The following is a 24,241-nucleotide window of genomic DNA, read 5'->3' on the forward strand; positions in this document are numbered from 1 at the left end:
CAGTTACTGTTTGCCTACAGCTCTTCCATACAAGGGCTGTGCAGGTGTTTAGTTACTGGCTCAAGTTAAGAGGGGCAATGGCCGTTTTCACACTGCTTACCGGCCATGCGATGTTTCGTGGCCGGCAAGCAGTGCGGCTGGTAAGCATGGCACGACGTTCCGTGGCCGGTAAGAAGTGTGGCTGGTAAGCATGGCGTGACGTTCCATGGCCGGTAAGCAGTGCAGCTGGTAAGCATGGCGCAACGTTCTGTGGTTGATAAGCAGTGCAGCTGGTAAGCATGGCGCGACATTCCATGGCCAGTAAGCAGTGCAGCTGGTAAGCATGGCGCGACGTTCCGTGGCCGGTAAGCAGTGCGGCTGGTAAGCATGGCGCGACGTTCTGTGGTTGATAAGCAGTGCAGCTGGTAAGCATGGTGCGACATTCCATGGCCAGTAAGCAGTGCAGCTGGTAAGCATGGCGCGATGTTCCGTGGCCGGTAAGCAGTGCGGCTGGTAAGCATGGTGCGATGTTCCGTGGTCGGTAAGCAGTGCAGCTGGTAAGCATGGTGCAACGTTCCATGGTCGGTAAGCAATGCAGCTGGTAAGCATGGCGAGACATTCCGTGGCCGGTAAGCAGTGCGGCTGGTAAGCATGGTGCAACGTTCCATGGTCGGTAAGCAGTGCGGCTGGTAAGCATGGTGTGACATTCCGTGGTCGGTAAGCAGTGCAGCTGGTAAGCATGGCGCGACGTTCCATGGTCGGTAAGCAGTGCGGCTGGTAAGCATGGCGCGACGTTCCGTGGCCGGTAAGCAGTGCAGCTGGTAAGCATGGTGCGACGTTCCATGGTCGGTAAGCAGTGCGACTGGTAAGGATGGCGCGACATTCCGTGGCCGGTAAGCAGTGCGGCTGGTAAGGATGGCGTGGTCGGTAAACAGTGTGAAAACGGCCAGTGATCGTTCTGCCCCTGCTCTTCACACATTTCTCATAACTTCTGTGTGGTTCATCTGTGCCATGAGTCTGCCACTTGTATGTTGCCCTCTTTGCCACTCTTCTAGACAGATTAGTGCCTCACTCAGAGCGGTGAACAAGTTAGTGTTGTTATCCCCACAGTACAGCTGGGGAACTGGGGCTGAGAGGAGTGGCTGACCCACGGCCACCTACTGAGCTCTTGGTAGTGGTGGAATTCAAACCAGGGCCGTTTCCACACTGCTTCCCGGTCATGGAACATCACGCCGAGCTCCCAGAACAACAGTGTCTTCCTGGCGCAATTTCACGCAAGAACTTGACAGAATGCATGAAGATTGTTACTGGGATAAACAAATACATGATTTCTTAAACTAATTCCCCGTTAACTGTAAAATATTGCTCAATGTTTCTGCAGATGTCACGCCTCCACAGACTGCTGGTTATTTGGAAATAACAGATCTTATGATAAAGAAGCTTAAATACATACCTATTCCCAGGTAACTTTCATCTTCTAGATTGCAGATGCCATGGCATGTTACACATTCTTGGTTCAATATTTTGCAACTTTTCTGCATCCCTCTTAGGGCTTCTTTAGTCATTCTTTACCAAAGAGAAATACAGCCTTCCTCCAGACTCCTAATGTGGACAGAAGGTGACGTGCAATCCACACTGCACTGGATTTAATTGGAAGTCCTTTCCAGGGCTGGGCTGGGGGTGGAGAGGAGCAGACGTTTCCACCTGTGGACATGGGCTAGCTAAAGGTCTAAGTGTCACTTTAGATTTGCATATATGTTGTAATTTGCACGTTCAGCGCTTGCACTTTGTTTATATATAAAATTCATGAATTATATATTGAGCTATTTTTGCAGTCTCTGGTGGAGGTTTCTCCTGTGGGTTTTCTGTATACTACGGAGACAGCCTTACTTGTGGTTTGCGTCCTTCTGCACAGGAGCAGAACTAGGCAGAAGGCAGAGGAATGCAGAACTCATCTACCTTGGCACAACTGCCTGGCATGGTTCAGAAGCTGGGCAGTGGGCAGCCGAAGCAAGACAGACTGATCCAAACAATTCAAAGGCCGCAAGTACATTGCAGCCTTTGAATCGGGGGTGTTCGCATAGCAAATACATCTGCCACACATTTCTCAGCACAGCTGCTCCTAACTGAAGACTTTGGCAGGCTGTATTCCTTATTCCTGTTGCTTTAATTAGCGAGGCTGAGGATCTAGTCTGCAGGCAAACTCATTCATGTAAATCACACCTTTTAATATCACAGTTTTAGTTTGAACCAAGTGCCTGTAAAGACTTGGTTTAATAAAATGCTAGAAGGCTGGATGCTGTGCGCCGTGACCGGAGCTGTGCTGTGGAGGCTCTGTGTGTCTCTGAGACAGAAGAGGCTGCAGCTGGTGATTGGAGGCCTGGATTGATGATCCACACGCCTGAAGCACAAACGTGATGTCCGTCTTGGCCCCAGTCACCCAGCTACACACACTTTTGTGACATGGGGTCACAGTATTTTTGAGGTGCCGTGATTCACCTTTGGCATTAAAACTTATCTAAATGAACTAGAAGTGTGGCTGTAGAAGGGTCAGGCAGTCCCATCATAGCTAAACCAGTGTTGTTTCCACTATATTTTAAAATTTAAGGAACAGTCCCTAGGAGAGAGAGAAGTGAGGTCTGGTTGCTCAGTAGGGATTAGCCTTGTTCAGCCTAGCACCATTACAGATTCTCTCTTGGTTTTCAGATCAACATCCCTGACTCCCTATACTTCCTGGCTGTCCATGATTTCTGACACGGACGTCCTCTTGGCAAAGCTTGGCGATGCCGGTGTGGTTACTGTGGATATGGGAGGCAATGTCAGGCTCTGGGAAACTAGCTTTGAAAGCCTTCAGAAATCCCTTCAGGAATGGAGAAACATGATTGGACAAGAGGATGGCAGACCTGTGCAGGTCAGAGAACGTTGTATCAGGGATTCCTGGGGTTGTGCTTGAAAATGCATGGCTTGCGGCTGGGATGTAGCATATAAATTCTGTCCATCACATTTTTCATACTCCACCTTTATTCCTAAATGGGGTGATCCCATTTCTTTCCTAGAACAACCCTGTAAGATAAGATAGTATATACTCAGAACCTTCTTCAAGTACAGAATGGAGCATCAGCCCCTGCAAACGACAGCTTATAGGAAGACTTTGGTTTGGTCAGGTGTGGTATAAGCCTGAGGAATTTCACCTTCTGGTCTTTCCCGGTCAATGGAGCAGAGCTTTTGCCTATTGCACAATGGACTCCAGTCCAAGTCTATGTAGCTGGCTTCAAAACGCTCCAGACCCCAGGGAACTTGGTTGGGGGACACACTTCTGGCCTGGATTCTAGTACAGCTTTGTAGGACCACAGTCTGGCCTGGCCTGAAAGAGTAAAAGAGTGCTAACCATACAAAGAAAATTATTCTCTTGATGTCAACTTTAATTGCAGTGAAGAGAATTCATAATGAATCCACAGATAGAGTCACAATATTTGCATGTAGTCCTTAAAAGAAATGACACACATACCTCAGACTTTAGTCTTCATCTTCTGATGAGTGCTGTGTGGGAAGTGCATATATAATTGTTCCTTGATTATCTTTAGCAGTCTGCCTATAACAAATGGAGTGGTCATAGTAACCAGGATGCAAAGAGCATAGTTGCTTGCTTTCACTGGGTTGTGTTTTCTGGTCCACACTGCCTTTCTGCAAATGTTTTATGTTTACAGGATCTTGTGCAACTGCTCACATGGCTTTTGCAACGGAGTTCATCAAATGCTTTTCATAGGTCATGAGAAAAAAATCTTCCAGTAGCCCATTTATGGTGGTTATTGCTTTTCTAATGCCGTCTGTCTCTGTTATCATCAGAGAAGCATCAGTGCCATCTATTGGCCAAATGTTCACCTGTGCTGCACAAACCAGCCTTCCCTTTACAAACATGGTTTTTCAGACTGTTCTGCAGAACCTGGAGATTCTCTGGAAGGTAGCCTGGTATTCTTGGATTGGTAATGGCTGCGGCTAGAAAACTTGCTTAAAGAGGGTGCATCTTCATTTATTAAAAATGCTTATCCCACGCTCTCCTGCATGCAGAATGACTCGTAATATGATCAACAAATATGAAAACCACCAAATACTAGCAGTATAAAACAACAGTTAAAATAGCATCACTAACTCCAATGGCCAGCAAAGTTATTTAAAAAACAAGTTACATGCCTTATGAAAGGTTGCCATAGCTGCCCAGATCTCTTCCAGTCTTCTAGAAGTTGTTACAGAAAAGACACACTGCCCTAGCTGTGACACTGCACGTGTGTTTGATGGAGGGGCTGGGCAGACCTCCGTGAGTATATGGTATGTATATCGGGAGAGGTATGTGAATCTCAGATCATGAAGGACGTTGGGAAATGTTTTGGTTTTGGTGTTTATGCCATTTATTTACAACTGATACAAAACCAGACATAAATTTTAAGAGCACTGTTTCCATCAAATTCGCTCTGTCACAACACACACTAGTATCTTGTCCAAAAAGAAGAAAACCAGAGATGATCCCAAGTTAGTTGAATCATTCTTCACCAAAGATGGCATCTTCATAGCTTCAGTTTTCAGAGCTTTTGGGAAATTACCTCTGCTGAGGAAGAGATGATTATCCTGGCCATTGGAACTCGCCATGCAGCCTGTCTGGATTTTATATGATTTTCACATGGGGTGGCCTTCTCAGCTCCAAGCTGAAATTATCCAAACCACCATGCCGGGCAGGGACTTCTGTCTCTCTGGCAACATATCCACATCAACTGACATCGAAGTCAGACCGGATGAGAGCAACTTTATCAGCAATTAAATCAGCAGATTCATGCCAGTGGGACACCATATTCTCCTCTCCAGGGGGGCAGGTCTAGAAGGTGACAGACCTTGGAGCATCTTAAAAACCTGCACTCGGTGAGATTCTGTGGACCTGTGGGGGCAAAGATGAATGCGCTCTTAGTTGACATCACCACAACCCAATCGATCTGCAAATGGGCAAAATGGCACGTTCTGTTTTCCACCGACAACGTTCATGGCGTCTCCCAACCTGCTTCATGTATTCTAGCTGCCTGGAATAGCTCAGGGCTAGAGAAGGAAACACAGGAGAAGAGGAAAAAGGTGGACTCAGTTCTCAGCACCCTCTCTGGGGCTACTCAGGCACCAAGCCAAGGTGGCTGGACACCCTCAAGTGAGCACATAGTCTTCTTATGCATTTCACTGCCTGGTTGGAGAAGACGTGTGTGTAGCTGACGCACTGTGTTTTGTGCATCTTCTACAACATCTGATGTAAGGATTGGAGCGTCTGCCCCCCCCCCTTCAGGGAGTGCATAAGTTGTATTCTGGAGCACAAGCGCTTTACTGAGGAGGAGGAATGAGTCCCTCCATACAAGAAGTCGAAAACAGGAGTGCGAATCAATCCTAACTCCCTGCCCCCAGCCACTCTTTCTCTTTTAGCATTATACTATTAAAATATGGGTCATTTGGATAGGTGGGATGTGAAAAACTTGTACATCACAAAGGTCAACAATACAGAGCCCACCCTCCCCCAGCTCTAGTTGATGGTTGGACCGTTGCCTTGATTGAAAGCAGTCTTCTCTGGGACTAAAAGTACATATAGTAGCTTATAGGTAAATACTGTGGTGCTTCTTTTCAAGCATCTCTCCTGTCCTCTTCCTCCTCCTCGTCGTCTTTATGAAAGCCAGTTTTGTGTAGTGGTTGGAGTGTCAGAATAGCTTTCTGGGTGACCTTGGGCCATTCACACACACACACTCAGTCTAACCTACCTCAAAGGGTTGTTGTGAGAAGAGGAGAATTATGTGAGCCACCTTGAGTCCCCACTGAGGAGAAGGCCAAGACAAACCCAAGACAAACCCAAGACAAAATTTGAAGAAATCTTAGACTCTAACAATAAGTTTAAAAAAGGATTCATCTCTAAAATCTATAATATTACCATACACCTCAATAAAACTGAAATATATAACTATCAAACTAAATGGCAATAAGATTGCAACACAATCACACAAACAAACTTTTATTAAAAATAAAAGTATAAATGAAGTAAAATAAAAAAAATAACTCGGAGATGTCAGAATGGCATATCGATTGGAACAGATCTGAGAGCAAAGTTTTGGAGTGGTAGAGAGGATCTTCTCCCTCTGAGTCGGAGGACATCCTGGGTGTTTCCCACCGTCCAATCGGGGAGGCAGGAAAGTTGATCTTTCTTCCTCTTCCTGTGGATGTATGTGGGAACACCCCCTTAGCTCCCAGTTCCTTTCCTGCCTCAGGGGAGAGCAGTTCGCCTTAGGCTAGCTCTTCACTGCCTGTCTGGTTTTTCCTACCTACTCTTATTATCCCTCTCTATTTCTTCCTCTTCTTTCTCTCTCTTTTACCTCAAGTTTCTTTTCCCATTTCTCTCTTCTCCTGTTCCTCCTCATCTGAATCGACAAGGAGAAGAGGGAAGTCTGAAATCCGAGATGGCCTCATCGGATTCAGAAGAGAGCTTTCTAGAGAGGGCGAGCTACCCCCCAGGAGCTGTCTTACCGATGGCGGGGGTATGCTCAGCCGGCGCCGGCTCACCTTGCGAGGTAGAGCGGCTCCCCGGCGAGAAGACTCCTGCAGAAGACGATCAGCCCTCTCAGAAACGGCCCCGTCTCCAGCAGAGGGAGCCTCGGAGCTCTAGAGACCGAAACAGAGAGGCCTTCGACAGCAGCAACGGAGGAGGCTGCATTTTGGCGGCAAACAACTGCGCGGCTAGCGTTTTCCCGCCAAAGCCGAATGACGCGCTTCCCAACCTCCCGGCGGGAGAAATGGGCCTAAATCGTGAATTGAATCCGCAGGAGAGCCAAGTAAATGCCGCTTCCCTTACTATGCCCCCCGAAGTGATGGGTTTTCTTCGTCAGACCATGAGAGAGGAGATCATGGCCTTTCGTAAGTCTGAACAATCTCAACCCTCTCAACCTTCCTGCTCCAAGGGACATCGGGAAGCCCAAGAGAGTTCTGCCACGCCTTGGCCCACCAAGGCAGCAAGAAAATCCAATGTTAATCCCAGGGGGGTTGGCAAGGACTGGTATGCAGAGGCTCCCTCCCCCAGTGACGACTCAGATGGTGGGGACTTCCTTTCCGAGGAAGATCAGGAGGAAGACTCCTCTAGCCATGAGCATTCTAACAGACTGTTCCAGGCTGACGATTATCAATATCTTTTGGCTAAAACCCTTTCCGCGCTTGAGCTTCAGGAAACATCAAGGGGGGAGGAAGAGTCACCCCCTGGGGACCCTAAGTCCAGACCTAAGGGGACAAAGGAGTTTTTCCCTAGATCAGAAGAGAAATCTAAGGTTTTTCCCTTTCCTGAATACTACGAAAAACAATTGATGGCTGAGTGGGCCACTCCAGCCTCTTGCAAGCATTTCTCTAATAATGTTAAAAAGTTATATTCTCTTCCCAAATTTGCCACTGAGCTCTTGCAGGTTCCTGCCGTGGACGCGCCAGTGATAGCCCTGCAATCCCATGGGCTCCTGTCTGAGGACGGCCAAGGGGCTATTAAGGATAGCCTGGATAAAAAGGGAGACATAGCTCTGAAGAGAACACATGAAGCCCTCGCTATGGCAATTAAAGCTTCAGCCATTGCATCGACAGTCTCCCGTGCCTCGGTGGTCTGGGCCAGACGTCTTATAGAGTTATTGCCCGACAACAACAAACGTCTCTTGGAAGGGGCAAATAGGATGCTGAAAGCAAGTACCTTCACGGCCGACGCCACACTAGACGCGATGTCCTTCTGTGCCAGGGCCATGTCGTCTACCACGGTCACCAGACGTATGTTGTGGCTTAGAGCCTGGCAAGCAGACATTCAATCTAAAGTCATACTGTCATCTTATCCCTTCCAAGGAAAGAAGCTGTTTGGTGAACAACTAGACAAGATACTAGTGGAGACGAAGGACAAAAAGAAGGCGCTACCTCGATCACTTAAAGGGAACGAAAGACGCACATTTCGATTCCAGCCATTCAGGACAAACCACACCTTACCCAGACAGCGACACGAGAACAAGAGAAATTGGTCTTTCTCAAGATCACAGTCACGGAGAGGTAACTTCTCGTCCAGACCTCACAAGTCCATGGGAGCCCGTGGCTTCAGGCCTGACGCGGAGGACAAGGGTCAGAAGCCCTGACTCGAAGGAAGCCCCGGTAGGAGGGAGACTACTTTTGTTTCGTCAGAATTGGGCGGATTCCCAGGCGGACGCCTGGGCCATGGAAGTAGTATCGTTTGGCTACTTAATAGAATTCTCCTCTCTTCCACCGGAGCGGTTCCTAATATCTCCACTCAAGAAAGACCGAACCAGGAGTGCGATTACAATCAATGCCGTGCGTCATCTGTTGGACATCAGAGCCGTGGAACCGGTTCCTCAGCACGAGTGGGGCACAGGAGTGTACTCCATTTTCTTCACAGTGCCCAAGAGGAACGGGGACTGGAGATCCATCCTGGATCTGAAGTTTGTCAACCGCTTCATAAAACTGAGACACTTCAGGATGGAGACTCTACGATCCATCGCGGAGGCGCTGTGCCAGGGAGAATACCTGACATCAGTGGACCTGACAGAAGCCTATCTCCACGTGCCAGTGGCCCCTCCTCATCGACGTTTTCTACGATTCTGTGTCAACGGCAAGCACTTTCAGTTTCGCGCCATGCCTTTCGGCCTTGCTACTGCACCAAGGGTATTCACGAAGCTGCTGGTCGTCCCGGTTGTCAAACTGCGGGAGATGGGTCTACACCTGCACCCGTACCTCGACGACATTTTGATACGATCGAGCTCTCAGGAGGCGTCGATCAAGGACACAGACCTAGTAATACGGGTGTTGGAGCAGCATGGCTTCCTCATCAACAGAACCAAATGCTCATTACATCCATCGCAAATCCTGGAACACCTGGGTCTGTTGATCAACACGCGAGTATGTTCCTTCTTCCTTCCAGAGGAAAAGATCAAGAAAACCAAACAGAGGACAGCCATCATCATCAAACAACGCGTGTCCTGCATCATGGAACTGACAAAATTGCTGGGTCTCCTCGTAGCCAATTCAGAAGCTATTTTCTGGGGACGTTTTCACACTCGTTCTCTCCAAGCTCTTCTACAACCTTATCAAAGCCACATTGCTCAAAAGAGATCAATCAGAATACAAGTTCCTCCATCAGTCAAGAACAGCCTTCGTTGGTGGACCATCGACTCCAACCTCCGTCAAGGCAAGGGCTTCCTTACACCACAGCCCCTCCAGGTGTTCACGGATGCGAGCCTATCGGGCTGGGGAGCATCGATGGACGGGCGACTCGGACAGGGTCGATGGTCTGCGACCGAACAGAAGTTACCGATCAATGTGCTGGAATTGAGAGCAATCTACCTAGCCCTCATTCAGTTCCAGGATCAACTAGCCTCACAACACGTTCTCATCCGCACGGACAACGTAGCGGCGAAAGCCTATATCAACAGGCAAGGAGGGTCCAGGTCATCACGTCTTCAGAAGGAGGCACACAAGATCATCGGCTGGGCGGAGGACAACCTTCTCTCGCTACAAGCAGAACACATCAAGGGAATACTCAATGTGGAAGCAGACTGGCTGAGCCGGGAGTCTCTTCACCCAGGGGAATGGTCTCTCAACAGGGAGACCTTCAACCTCCTCGCAGAACACTTCGGAACTCCAATGGTGGATCTGTTCGCCTCTCCACGGAATCACCAAGTACAGAGGTTCTTCACCAGATACTTCCACCCAGCGGCAGAGGGCACAGACGCCATGACATCGCTGTGGCCCAGAGGACTCCTATATGCCTTCCCTCCACTTCCAGTGCTGCCCAGACTACTGAGACGAATACAGGACCAGGCAGCAACGCTGATTCTCGTAGCTCCGTACTGGCCCAGGAGACCTTGGTTTTCGACTCTGCTATCGCTGTCGACCCATCCTCCATTCCGCCTGCCATTACGCCCGGATCTACTGCTTCAGGGACCGATCTGGCATCCTCACCCGGAGTGGTGGTCTTTGACCGGCTGGAGATTGAGCGGAGATCGCTACTCCAAGTAGGTTATCCGATAGAGATCGTGGACACCATGCTAGCTTCCAGGAAAAGATCCACGAATAGGATCTACAATTCAACGTGGAAAGCTTTTGTTCGCTGGAGCAAACGTAAGAAAATTGACCCACTGTCCCCAATGATTGGAGACATCCTGGGTTTCTTACAAGAGGGGTTGGACAGAGGCCTAAAACCTCCCACCTTGAAGAAGCAAATAGCGGCTATCAGCTCAATAATCCCTAAAATAGGAACGTCTTCATTGTCTACGCATCCTCATATTAAAAGGTTTCTTCGGGGAGCTGCTCTACTGCATCCCTCTGTAGTACATCGCTTCCCGACCTGGAGGCTACATGTTGTGCTCAAGGCTCTCACTAAACCTCCTTTTGAGCCCTTGCGTGACATTTCTCTCAGATGGCTAAAATTAAAGACAATATTCTTAGTGGCAATTACATCAGCACGTCGGATCTCTGAGCTGAGTGCGCTGTCCATCAGGTCAGATCTATGCATTTTCCACAAAGAGAAGGTGGTTCTCCGGATGGATCCTTCCTTCCTCCCCAAAGCCTATTCGACCTTTCATCGAGCACAGGAGATCATCCTTCCATCGTTCTGTCCGGACCCTAAGCATCCTAGGGAACGAGACTGGCACACCCTTGATGTGCGCAGGGCGCTCAAGGCATATATTGTCAGGACAGAAGTATTCCGCCAAACACAGTCACTATTCGTCAACATTTCCACTCCTAAGTTAGGACAAAGGATGTCTTCTTCTTCTATTGCCTATAGTATCAAGACCTGCATTAGCGAGGCGTACAAGACACTCGGGTTGGAAGTTCCAGCCGGCATCACGGCACATTCCACTAGGAGCGCAGCTACGAACGCGGCCTTCAGGAGGAATGCTTCCGTAGAAGAGGTCTGCAAAGCGGCTACGTGGTCCTCAGTGTCAACATTCGTCAAACATTACCGATTACATACGTACTCGTCGGCGGACGCAGCATTTGGTAGAAGAGTCCTGCAACACATCGTAGAGGACGAAGATCATCTCCCACCCGAATCTTGAAGGGACTGCTTTGGGAGCACCCAGGATGTCCTCCGACTCAGAGGGAGAACGGCCCCTTGGATACTCACCGTGAAGGGTCCTTCTCCTCTGAGGTAAGGAGGACATCCTGCCCTCCCGAGCTCTTCGTCCTCTGTCTGAGTGTTTACTAACATGATCCTATTCATTCTCTTCTACCTCTGAACTAATTAATTAACGGCTACAGTTTGTCTGTTTTCTTTACCTTGTCTAGTAGTTTAAAGTTATGACAGGGTTCATAGTTAGTAACAGCTGACGCTGTTCTTTACTTACAAGTTCCTATCGTTTCAGTGTCAAAGTTGGTAGAGTTATTTGCTGTATGGACTGCTGTGGGGAGACCTCCGGAACTGAGAGCTAAGGGGGTGTTCCCACATACATCCACAGGAAGAGGAAGAAAGATCAACTTTCCTGCCTCCCCGATTGGACGGTGGGAAACACCCAGGATGTCCTCCTTACCTCAGAGGAGAAGGACCCTTCACGGTGAGTATCCAAGGGGCCGTTCTCCTAGAGCAGTTTCTTGTTAAGCAGGGGGTGTGCCGTCAGAGCCGATGGAGACAGACGGGCGCTGAGCAAGCTCCGTCCCTCCCTTGAACTAAATCCCTGACAATTAGCATCACAACACTCCCTTCACATCACCTAATAATGGGTAAGCAGGACAACAAAAAAAGCTGACTTCTAAGGCTGCAGAAAAGCTTCGGGAATTCTTTCCTGCACGGAGCCTGCCCGCACGGTGGGAAAAGCCTAACTGCGAGCAAAGCTTTTATTCTCCCAAAATTAATATTCTTATTCCGCACTATACCTGTCTCATTACCCTGTAACATAACAAAGCATTGCCAAGTTATAATTAATAATTTCCTTTGGAATTACAAAAAACCAAGCCTCTCATTCCACATACTTAGACAAAATACCTGCAGTGGTGGTTTCAAATATCCAGACATCACACTATATTCACACTCCATTAATCTTTCTAAAATAGCACAAATATTAAGTAATAAAGAACAATCAGCCTGGTCTCACATATTGGAACCTCTTTATACTCCTGTGTCCCTACAAAAATCTCCCTATAAGAGATATTTTGGTCTAAAAGCAATCATCGCCCATCCCAAATCAATAATAATATATTTTTGATAAATGTACTTAAAATTTGGGATACTTATAGATCAAAACTAACTCCCAGCGTCTCACAATAAACCCCTGTCCTATCACAGGAATGGTTTCCTCCTGGCAATATAAAAGCCAGCTGCAATCACTGGAAGCTACTAGAAAATATAAGATTATTAGCCATAACATCACACAAAGGCCTCTTAGCTAAAAATGAACTAGAAGAAAAACTGAATAACACTCTTCCTTGGTTCACCTACCTTCTGCTGTCACATACGGCATTTCAGATCAAATTAACAGACATTCTAATCAAACCCAAGACAAAATTTGAAGAAATCTTAGACTCTAACAGTAAGTTTAAAAAAGGATTCATCTCTAAAATCTATAATATTACCATACACCTCAATAAAACTGAAATATATAACTATCAAACTAAATGGCAATAAGATTGCAACACAATCACACAAACAAACTTTTATTAAAAATTCAACCCTGTACAAAAGAGAGATAAATACTTATACACATAAATGTAGTACAGTAGTTATTAATTCTAAGACAAAATACCAGCATTTGCTAAATGAAGTTCATTATCAACCTTTATGATTATTTACTATCTTGCGTTTAAAGCGTACTAGTCTTTGAAATTGCTGCTTGTCCTAATACATTGCAAACCCTTCAAATCCCAAGGTCAAGGTTCCAAATGTAAGAACTTGTGGTAGATTGATGGGACTGATTGTGAGCCAGTGACAGTAAGATAGTCCATAAATGGATACCATTTTTCCACAAAATTTGATGGTTTGGGGTATTGTGAAGCCTGTTGTAGCCTATCCGTGATTTTTTCCATGGCCATGTGTTCCCGTATTTTATTAAACCACGCGGTTACGGCAGGTGGATGTGGGGATGTGTGCAGCCTGCTGCTATAGCTGTTTTAGCAGCAACCAAAAGGGAAGTAATCAAGTCTTGTCTTATTTGTGGTATTTGAAGACCTTGCCACATATCCAAAAAGATAAGTTCCGGTTTTAGAGGGATATCATAACTTGTTACAATTTTGATCTTTTGCAAAATTTTAACCTAGAAGTCCTTAATATATTTACATTGCCACCAACAGTGAGCAAAAGAGCCCACTTTGCCACAATTTTTCCAACAAAGAGGCGATTTATTCGATGTTAGTCTTGACAGCATTTGTGGTGTGAGATACCATTGATGGATTATCTTATATGTTTGCAAATTAGTGCTTATGACTTGTGAACTGATTAGCCTCGATGCCCAATTTTTTTCCCAGTCATTCGCTGATATTTGAATGTCACAATCTAGTTGCCATTTTTGATATATTGCTAGGTTATCTGTTTTGTTTATTTTAATAAGAATCTTACTATATAATTGAGTAAGCATATGTCAGACAACTCACTTTATACCCTGGTGCACCACCAGAGGGCGTTGCCATAGAGGGAAGCTTAGGCAAGGCACCATGTTCCTCCAGAAAACGTGCCAAACCCCAGGCCAGGAGCAGGATGGGAGCAGGTGGCAATGCCCGCCTCCTGCTTTCACCCAGCTGGTATTAGAAGTGAGGCAGGTGGCAATGCCCACCACCCAACTTAACCCAGCTGATAGTAGGAGTGGAGCAGGTGGCAATGCATAACCCTTGCCTTAACTCAGCTGGTATTAGGAGCAGAGCAGATGGCAATGCCCACTCCCCATCTTAACGCAACTGGTATTAGGAGTGGAGCAGGTGGCACTGCCCGCCGCCTTACCCCAGGTGGTATTAGGAGCGGAGAAGGTGGCAATGCCACCCCTGACCTTTACCTAGCTGATATTAGGAGCGGAGCACTTGGCAATGCCCACCCCCCTTCACCCAGCTGGGATCAGAAGCACAGCAGGTGGCTTTGCCCACCCATTGCCTTAACGCAGCAGGTATTAGGAGCGGAGTAGGTGGTAATGCCCAGTCCCCACTTTAACCCAGCTGGGATCAGGAGCAGAGCAGGCGACAATACCCATCCCCCTTCATCCAGCTGGAATTAGGAGCAGATCAGATGGCAATGCCCACCCTCCTTCACCTGACTGGGATCAGGAGTGGAGCCTTAACCCAGCTGCTGTTAGGAGTGGAGTAGGTGGCAATGCCCACCCCCACCTTAACCGAGCTGGTATTAGGAGTGGAGTTGGTGGCAATGCCCTCCCCTGCCGTAACCCAGCTGGTATTAGTGGCAGAGCAGGTGGCAGTGCCCACCCCCCGTCATCACCCATTTGGGATCAGGAGTGAGGCAGGTGGAAATGTCCACCTTGTGCCTTCACCTGGGTGGGATCAGGCGCAGGGCAGGAGGCAATGCCCTTCTTCCCTTCACCTAGCTGGGATAAGGATCAGAGCAGGTGGCAATGCCTGCCCTCTTCAACCTACTGGAATAAGCATGCAGCAGTGCCCACCCTTTCTTAAGAATTTGTCCCCAAAGTTCATTTTTTGTAACAGAGCCTGCAGATATGAAATTTCTATAGAATCAAAAGCTTTCTCTATGTCTAGAGAAAGTATAAGGCTTTCCATTTCCAATTGCTTACCTTTGGAGTGTGAAATAACATTTAGAGTTTTATATAATCTGTTAGATCCCTTTTAGGGATGAAACCAACTTGGTCTTGGTAAATATAGTTTTCGATAAACAGGTTAAGACGCTTGGCCAGGATTGACGTGAAAATTTTATAATCTGAATTTAAAAGAGATATTGATCTAAATGAACCCGGTTTTGATATGTATTTGCCTTGTTTCGGTATCACTATAATAGTGGCAGCCGACCATGTTCTTGGCAAGATGCCTGTTGCTATAATGCTATTGCATGTGTTTGCTAAGGGCTTTGCTAATGTATCAGAGTATCTTTTGTAAAATTCCATGGGGAGTCCATCCGGGCCCGCTGCTCTGTTAGATTTCAGGTTTCTTATTGCATCTTTAATCTCTTGTTCTATTATTAGGTCTTCCATTATTTGTTTATGCTCTTCAGCAAGCTCTTTTATTTTATGATTTTGCAGAAATGCGTGGATGTTCTCCATAGCTGGAGAAGTTGATGTATATAGTTGCATGTAGAAGTCCTTAAAGACTCGTGCTATTTCTTTTGATTTTGTTTTGATTTGATCATTTTGAGCTTGGATGGAGTTGACTGTTCTAGTTGCTAATTTGTCTTTGATCTTCCAAGAGATGGTACAAAGAGTTCTTGGAGTGGCTAACCAGTACTTTTGTTTTAAAAATATGAGATTTTTTTGTATTTGGTTTGTTTCCAGTGTTTCTAATAACTTGCGTTCGTGTGTAAGTTGTTGGTATATTTTCCCCCTCCCCTTTCTTTGTGCAGTCTTTCTAGGATATGAATTCTATTTGCTATTTCTAATTTAAGCAGTTTTTTGGATTTATTTACGTCTGATGACAGTGATGTTAGTTGTCCCGTTAGGACTGCTTTCATAGCATCCCAAATATTTTGTGGGGAGACATCATCAGTTTAATTCTCACTCAAATGTTGTGTTGAGGTAGGTCTGTATGATGTTTGCATTATTTTCATTATAGATTATTTTCATTATATTCTAGATTTATCTAGAGTCCACTGTATATCTTTTTCTGTTTCTGGGCCTAACAAGATTGTACAATTTACCCTTGCATGGTCTAAGTATAAAATACTTCCTATTTCGGATTCCAGCACGTTCCTAACTAGTTGGGGGAAAATCAAAATATAATCAACCCTGGTGCAAATTTGGTGACGAGGAGAGTAATATGTGAAGTTCTTTTCTGTTTTGTTTTTCAGTCTCCAAACGTCTATTAAGTATATTGAATTGATTCAATAAGTTTGCTAACTCAGTATTCTGATTTTTCCTTTTGGGCTTAACCTTACTAAAATATGTTCTGTCCAAATTGTGGTTTAAAATGTAGTTAAAGTCCCCACCTGCTATCACTGCTCCTTCTTGGAATTTGGAAAATGTTTGGAAAACCTGTTATATAAATCCTAGTTGGTTTAGATTAGGCGCATATAAAGAGGCTATTGTGTATATATTGTCAACTATTTCCCCTTTAACAAATATTTATCTCCCTCTTGGATCAATGAGAGTCGCTTTGAGGTTAAGCTTGACTTTTTTGGCTATAAGAACTGCTGTCCCTCTAGCCTTTGATGTACCTTTGGCATGAAATTGGTACTGCAGCCATGGAGCCTTTAATTCATTCTGATTCTTGCAGTGTAAGTGTGTTTCTTGCAAAAGTGTAACGTCTGATTGTAACTTTGCTAGGTTCGTCAAAACTCTCTTTTAATTAAATTGTTAAATTGTAATGGTATACAAAGTTATAGGATCAATTTATTATTGAAAAAAATAACAAACAACTTACAACAGAATACTATATTTACAGATACAACACGATTATAACAAATGGTGGCCCTTTTTCGAATTCATTAACAAAAAAGATCTGCAACCTCCAAATCGCCTATATCAAAACATTTTTAATTCGTAGACGTCAATAAATATTGGCGCAATGTCATATCTGTGTAACTAAACAATTGGTTAATAAATGACATGAGTTCTGTACCGAATTTAACTTATTAGTAGAAATGTATATAGTTATCTTAGTTGATAATGTTGTGTAAAATACCTTGGCTATTTTCACACTGCTTACCTTCCCTCAGAACGACCCGAAACATCGTACAAAAAATGTGGAAGATCGCGTTTTCTCGCACAAATCTCGTGCGAGAAAATGTGATCTTCTGCGTTTTTTGCGTCATGTTCCGGGTCGTTCCAAGGGAAGGTAAGCAGTGTGGAAACAGCCCTTATAACATGTGTTGCTATCCTCATTGGTATATATCATATGTATTTATATTGTTGTGTTTGAATAAAAATTTATTAGAAAAAAAAAGTTTCTTGTTAATTCAACACCTTTGGATTGTGGAAATGAGTCAAAATATAGCAGTATTTAAAAAAAAATTCTGCTGTGTATCTTAGCAATTTTACTATTTGGTCCTCCTTCAAGTGGTTGTGAAATTCTTTTTGATATCACAAGTTTGAGTCACAAACATAAAAGGGGGGGAAAGGTGTTTCCTTACTGCAGGAGATGTACCTTAAAGACACATCTCATAGTTTGAAATCAAAATAGTTTCTTAAGAGGTTCAGAGCAGCCGTTGGCTTCTGAAAGACGAGAAGGGTCAGAGGTACCAACTATCTGCAGTGTAAATGACAAATATAGATCCCTCAAAGGAGACACAGGCGAGGGGGGCGGGGCGTCGTGAGCGTGCATGCCAGACGCATGAAGTTCAGGCTCCTGACTCAAACTCCCTCCCGACTGATTTAATCAGCTTTTAACCCAAGCTCTTCATAACAAATCATGGGCAACACAGGAGGTAATAAAAATAAGACTTCAGAATTGACCGTACAAACGGTTAAAACCTTTTTCTCACCATCTGAATCAAAGAACGGGGCTGAGATGGAGCTGCATGCTGCAACCAAGATGGCTGCTGCCCCTGCCAGTCAGAAGGCAGATTACAAAGAAATCCAGGTACTGGAAGCTCACATTAATCTTAAACTAGATCAACTTGAGGAGAAATTTGCTAATCGGATGGAAAAGTTGCTTAAGCCTATGAATGAGCAGCTAACCCTCATTAATGAAACTCTTCAGCAAGTTACTAAAACAGCTGACTCAGCGTTAGACCTCAGCCTGTCTTTGCAAAAAGACGCGCGCATAATGCAAGCAAATGAATACTGGCTGAAAAATAAAATCATGGATCTAGAGAATAAAATAAAATACAATAATTTGAAATTCCGCGGATTTACAGAGTCAGATGAAGGCACAGCAGATTTAACTGCTTATCAGTTAAATCTGGCTGGCTTGCTCATGAGCTGCAGTTGGAGAAGGGGGTGGCACCAACCATATTGTCTGCTTACAGGCTGGGTTCCCCTCGAAATCTGAGAGCAAATGCTAACAGAGACATTGTTGTCCGCTTTTTGGATTCCCGTACCAAAGAAAAAATCATTCAAGAAGCAAGGAAAAGAGGCACGTTTTCTTTTCAAGGGAAAAAAATACAAGTCTTCCAGGACCTGTCAAATGAAACGCTGCTGCATAGGAAAGAGCTTAAGCCTGTCACCTCAACGCTAACTAAAGCAAATATCAGATACAAGTGGGTGTCATCGACTAAGCTACAGGTTGCACATCAAGGCAGAGTTCTTCATGCAGTGGATATAGTCTCTGGCCTGAAACTTCTCACCGATTTGAACTTGCCAACCCAAGACTTGATCGTCAACCCAGCAGAAAACATCTCGGCTCAAAACCTTCCCACTCAAGAGAGATGGATCACAATCCCCACGAAATCATCTTCTTGAGCTAGAGATTGTTCACCAATGTCTCCTGTTTGACTCGGCTTTTGATGCGAAGAGCTTGCAAGGAATAAGGGGGGTGGGGGAGGGGGGGAAGGAAAAGAGGGGGAAAATTTTGGCTTGTTTCTTTTTTGTCTGAGAACTGACTGTTCTCTTCTGTCGCTACCCTTATCTTTTTTCTTTCTTTCTCTCGCTGCCCTTCACCCTTTCATCTCCAGCTATTTCATCTTTTTCTTGCCAATCTGTGGTCGGGGGGGGGGAGTGGGAGTTACCTGTTTTTCATTCTAGTTCCCAAATTTCTTAGGGACCTCCAGATATAGGGAGGTAAAGATTTCTTTCCTCCCTATTAGTAGTACAGGAAATTTCTTTCTGTGCTTCTGGAGGGGTTAGCTCTTTGGTTTCAAGGAGCTATAGTTTAGGTTAGTTATGTCTAAGTTGTTACTGGTTGGGGGGTGTTTTGGGTTAGTTGGTACTGTTAATGTTTTCCCCTGGAAGGTCTGGTCATTCTTAGCTTCCTATGGTAAGCCGTGCAAGGTAAAGGAAGAAGCAGTTCTTCATTCTAGAGCTGTATTTCTTTTGTCTGAGTTTATTACTTGTACTCTGCATCAGCTTAGCCTCTTCACAATGTTAGGTCATGACAGGGAAAATTAAAATTGTTACTTTCAACTGCAGAGGCTTAAATAACCCCATTAAGCTCAAACGTGTTTCCACAGCTTTAGCACAGCAGAATGCAGATATATTATTTTTACAGGAGACCCATTATAAAAAGGAAATGCCTCAGATACTGAAATCTAATAGATTTAATTTGCAGTTCCAAGCTCCTGGCTCCTCAAACGCAAGGGGGGTTGCAATTGTATTTTCGAAAAATATCAAATTTCAATGGGTAGACTCTGAAGTGGACCCTAGAGGAAGGTTCATATTTATCAAAGGGAACCTGGAGGGGACAAGGGTAACCCTAGCTTCGATTTATGCGCCTAATGATAAGCAACTTGATTTTTTGCATGAAACCTTTGCCAACCTATGTATGTTTGCTGAAGGTGAGATTCTGATTGGGGGGGACTTTAATTGTATAGCTGATTTAAATCTGGATCGGTCCCAGAGGGATGGGAGACGTTGCAAGAAAATACCACGTCAACTGAAACTACAAATGTTGTTCGATAAATTTGCTTTTAAGGATGTCTGGCGAGCTCACCATGGAGTAGAGAAAGATTTCACTTATTTTTCAGCCCGGCATCAAGTTCATACCAGAATCGATTTTATTCTGGCCTCCAGTAAACTTTATCAAAATTTAATTTCTTCTAATATTGGGAGTAAAATCTGGTCAGATCATGCCTGGGTGGAAAGTCGCTTGAATTTAGATGATAAAATAAAACAAGAAACTCATTGGCTATTAAATAAATCTCTTTTATTAAACCCATCTATACATAAAGAAATAGAGAAAGTACTTGAAAATTATTTTAAAGAGAACGTTGCAGGGGAGGTCTCCCAGGCAACAATTTGGGATGCTATGAAGGCAGTGGTCAGAGGGAAAATCATCTCAGTAGCCTCCTTCTACAAGAAAGAAAGAGAGAAATTCAGATTGGACATTTTAAGCAAAATCCAAGCACTAGAAATTAAGCATAAAAAATTTAATAATAAAAAAGTTTACAAACAACTTCTGCTCGAAAGAAAGAAGTTGGAATCTCTAGAGTCCTCTAAAATCAAGAAGAACTTACTTTTCTTAAAACAGAAATTTTGGCACAGAGGTCCTGGAACACTTCGCTTGCTTGCTTGGAAAGTGAAAAAAAAGATCTCAGCCCACCAAATTAATCTGATTAAAAAAGGCAATAAGGATTATACTTCCAATAACAGGGAAATGTTGGAAGTATTTTACAACTTCTACTCTAAGCTCTATAGAACCACAAACCCATTTATATCTGATATTGACAACTTCTTAGCATCCTGCACCTCCCTAAAAAGTCTTACGCCAGCGCATAGGGAATTCTTGGAGTCGCCCATTTCTCTCCAAGAAATCACAGAGATTATCAAGAAGCTTAAACTTAACAAAACTCCCGGCAGGGACGGTTTTCCTGCCGAATTTTATAAAAGCTTCACACATAGCTTAGCAGAACCACTCAGGCTGACTTGCAATGCAATTCTTACCCAGGGCATCTTCCCTCAGTCATGGAATGAAGCCTCAGTCATTGTGATCCCCAAAAAAGGTAAAGATGTCACCCTCCCATCATCCTATCGTCCGATTTCTTTGCTGAATCAGGATGCTAAAATCTTTACAGCTATATTGGCCAACAGATTAAACAAAATCATTAATCATTACGTTCACCCTGACCAAACCGGCTTCATTCCACACAGAAACATGGCAGACAATGTGCGTAAATCTCTTAATATGATCAATCATTGCATTACCTATCAAATGGAGGCTCTCTTGTTGTCACTTGATGCAGAAAAAGCGTTTGACAGCTTGGAAACTAATTACCTTCTGAGACTCCTGTCAAAAATGGGTTTTGGCCAAACTTTTATACGATCAATCAGCTTACTTTATGCCAACCCTACGGCCCGGTTAAAAATAAATGGTATAAATTCAAAGGATATTAAACTTACAAGAGGGACCAGGCAGGGCTGCCCCTTGTCACCACTACTGTTCGCCCTTGCTATAGAACCTCTGGCGGAATCCATAAGACAATCAGCTGAGATCAAAGGCATTAGAATAAAAAGTCATGAATATAAAATTTCTCTCTTTGCTGATGATATGGTTCTGTATATCTCTCACCCTTCTGCTTCATTACCTCCCTTGGAAGACAAGTTACATACCTTTGGTCAACTATCAGGTCTTAAAATTAATAAATCTAAATCTGAAATTTATCCTATTAATTTATCCCCAGACACACAAGCTCAGATAGCCTCCAATTATGAATACCAATGGATCAGCAAGAACTGGGTCTATTTAGGAATCACGATCCCTGTCAACCTAGCAAATTTAAAGGAATCTAATTTTAAAACCCAAGAACTCAAAGTTATAGGTGAATTTAAAGAATGGAGCAAGTTGACTTTATCCTGGGCTGAAAGAATACAACTGGTCAAAACCATGATTTTACCACTTTTCTTATTTAATTTTCGTATGCTGCCTATTAATCTCACTGATCAAGATATCCAAAAGTGGCAAACTCTTATAAATAAATTTATTTGGGCTAATAAACGTCCTAGACTTAATTTTTCAACCATGAAACGTTCAACCAAAAAGGGTGGCTTGGCTATTCCAGACCTAAAATGTTATTATATGGCAGCACAGCTAGCAAACATAGTGCTTCTTTTGCATTCCTCAGATAGTTCAGACTGGACATATGCTGAAACTGCACATCTTCTTCCCCATGATATAAAGGATATAATTTGGACAGACCCTAAACACAGGCCTACCCAAACTCTTGCCAATCCATTTTTGAAATCTACTATATCTGTATGGGACAGGGTAAGAAACTATCTAGCTCCTACACCGTCACCACTATCATCCTTCCTGGACCAATCGTGGTTTCCACCAGGTCAGGATTTAATTTCATTTCAGCAATGGAAGGTAATTAAGAAATCTAGGATCATTGACATCACCAAACATGGGGCCATCCTAACTAAGGAGCAAATAGAAGGGGATACAGAGGTTGTGGTCCCTTGGTATCAATACTTACAATTATCTCACCTTATAGGCAGCCAATTATTTGTCGACTCCTGGAAACGGGAGTTTACAGATTTTGAACGTTTATTAAGAAAAAATAGAACCTCATCGTAAAGGCCTCATAGCTAGCATCTATTCTAATTTAAACTCACAGAATGATCAATCCTCATTAAGGTACCAATTGAAATGGAATACGGACTGCAGTACCCCCTTAACAGAGGAGCAATGGTCCACAATATGGTCTGGCAAGCCCCTAAATTCGAACGCAATCAATATCAAAATGTCTTCTTTTAAATTGTTGTCGAGATGGTACATGACTCCTCAATTACTACACCAAATCAATCCCAATTTAACACCGCTCTGTTGGAAAAAGTGCGGTCAAATTGGTGACTATATCCATTTGTGGTGGTCTTGCCCCAAGATCCAATCATTCTGGGACTTAATTTCAAGGAAAATTAAGGAGATTTCAGATCATGAACTGCTCATGACTCCAGAATCTATTTTGCTGGGTCTTTGGGAAGACCCTGCCGTACCAAAGGTGCGCAAAAATTTAATATTTATGTTACTTGCTGCTGCAAAAATGCTTCTAGCAGCACACTGGAAATCAGACAAGCTTCCGAAGCTACAACAGTGGGTTCAGAAAGTATGGGATATTTTTATTATGGAAAAAATAGCAGACCACCTTCATTCTATTGATAAACCACAGTATCAGTCATCATTCTTTACGCAATGGTTGCCCTTTTTGAATTACTTATACAATACTAATCAACTGCCTAATGCTGACATCAATACTTTTAGCTTCTTAGCTATATTATGAGAATATCTCCTCACTGTTCCCCCTTGCACTGTTTTTGTAGTCTATTACATTGGCTTTGTTATTGTTATTGACCGTTCCAAGGTTTGTTTCTTGTATTATTGTTATATGTATTTATGAATATTGTAAATTGTAAAATGAAAAATAAATAGTTAAAAAAAAAAAAGGAGACACAGGCTGGTTTAAATTAACAATTTGTAGGTTTAATTAACAATTTGTATTTCCCTCTCAGAAGCTTATTTAGATCTCATGATGTGACTGATGTCTGGATGCAGCTTCGTGGGGCAGAAAGATCCCAGTTTATTCTTGCATGAACCTCTTCTTAGCCACCCATATTCCCGGCTAAGTCAAATAAAACAAGCCAAGGCCTGAGCAGAACATTGCTGCGTATCCTGTTGGATTCCTCCCAAAGAAACAGATGGAAAAGGACTAGATTGGAAATGAAACGATTGCATATTGTTACACAGCTGAGAACATTGAGTCTGAAATCAATTTGTTCGCAATATGAGAAGCCAAGTCTCGCTGCCAGTAGTCTGGGATGCAAATGCCCAAGCCGTGCTTCTGGTGAAAAACAACAAAGGGACAAAACAATACTAGGCGTAATGCAGGAAGTAAAGGCCTGGGACAAAAATGTCAGCAAATGGACAATTAAAATGGTGGGATCCTTATTTTAAACAGGAAAAATTGAACCTGCTAAAACTGAATCAAAATGCAAAAAGTCCTTCTAAGAGGAAAACTGGTTTATATATTGCTCACTACAGAAAAACTACTAATAGCAAAATAGTTGAAATGCAAGAGACCCCCCCCCACACACACACACACAGACACACAATCCAAGAACAGTACATTAAAATATGGGAGACGTTAATGGTTTATAAGATCTCCTTCCAGTGGAGAAGGATGGCAAACCCCTTCATGAAAAACAAAAATGAACCTAAATGCAACATTGTAGAAACTTGAGTACACAGGGCTCATTTCCTATGTTAAGTAGTATTTTGTATTGCAACCTGGCACTTCCAGAAAACCCCCAAAACTTGTTCTATGACTTATGTCAGTGATACTTATCACATCAAAGAATAATTTACTTCAAATTAGATGACCGTACCAAATACTTGCTTGCATTTATCCAGAGGTTTGAATTGCAGAATTGTGCATTCAGGGACCAACAGGTTTGAACCTGCCTGTTGCTCAAAAGTTTACTCACAGCTGGGGGGTGGATTGAGTGCTGATTCCCACCACCCCAAGCAAAATAGCTAC

General features: G+C 43.9%; 1 protein-coding gene across 1 annotated transcript in view; it reads left to right on the forward strand.

Moving 5' to 3' along the window:
- VWA8 (von Willebrand factor A domain containing 8) overlaps positions 1–24,241 on the forward strand; it is a 154,089-nt gene that overhangs the window by 103,440 nt on the left and 26,408 nt on the right. The window contains exons 36-37 of the mRNA XM_054975104.1: positions 1,361–1,442; positions 2,686–2,890. Coding sequence (XP_054831079.1) covers positions 1,361–1,442; positions 2,686–2,890 — 287 coding nt within the window. The remainder of the gene's footprint in view (positions 1–1,360; positions 1,443–2,685; positions 2,891–24,241) is intronic.

This window comes from Eublepharis macularius, chromosome 3 (assembly GCF_028583425.1).
Source record: "Eublepharis macularius isolate TG4126 chromosome 3, MPM_Emac_v1.0, whole genome shotgun sequence".
Classification (NCBI taxonomy): Eukaryota; Metazoa; Chordata; class Lepidosauria; order Squamata; family Eublepharidae; genus Eublepharis; species Eublepharis macularius.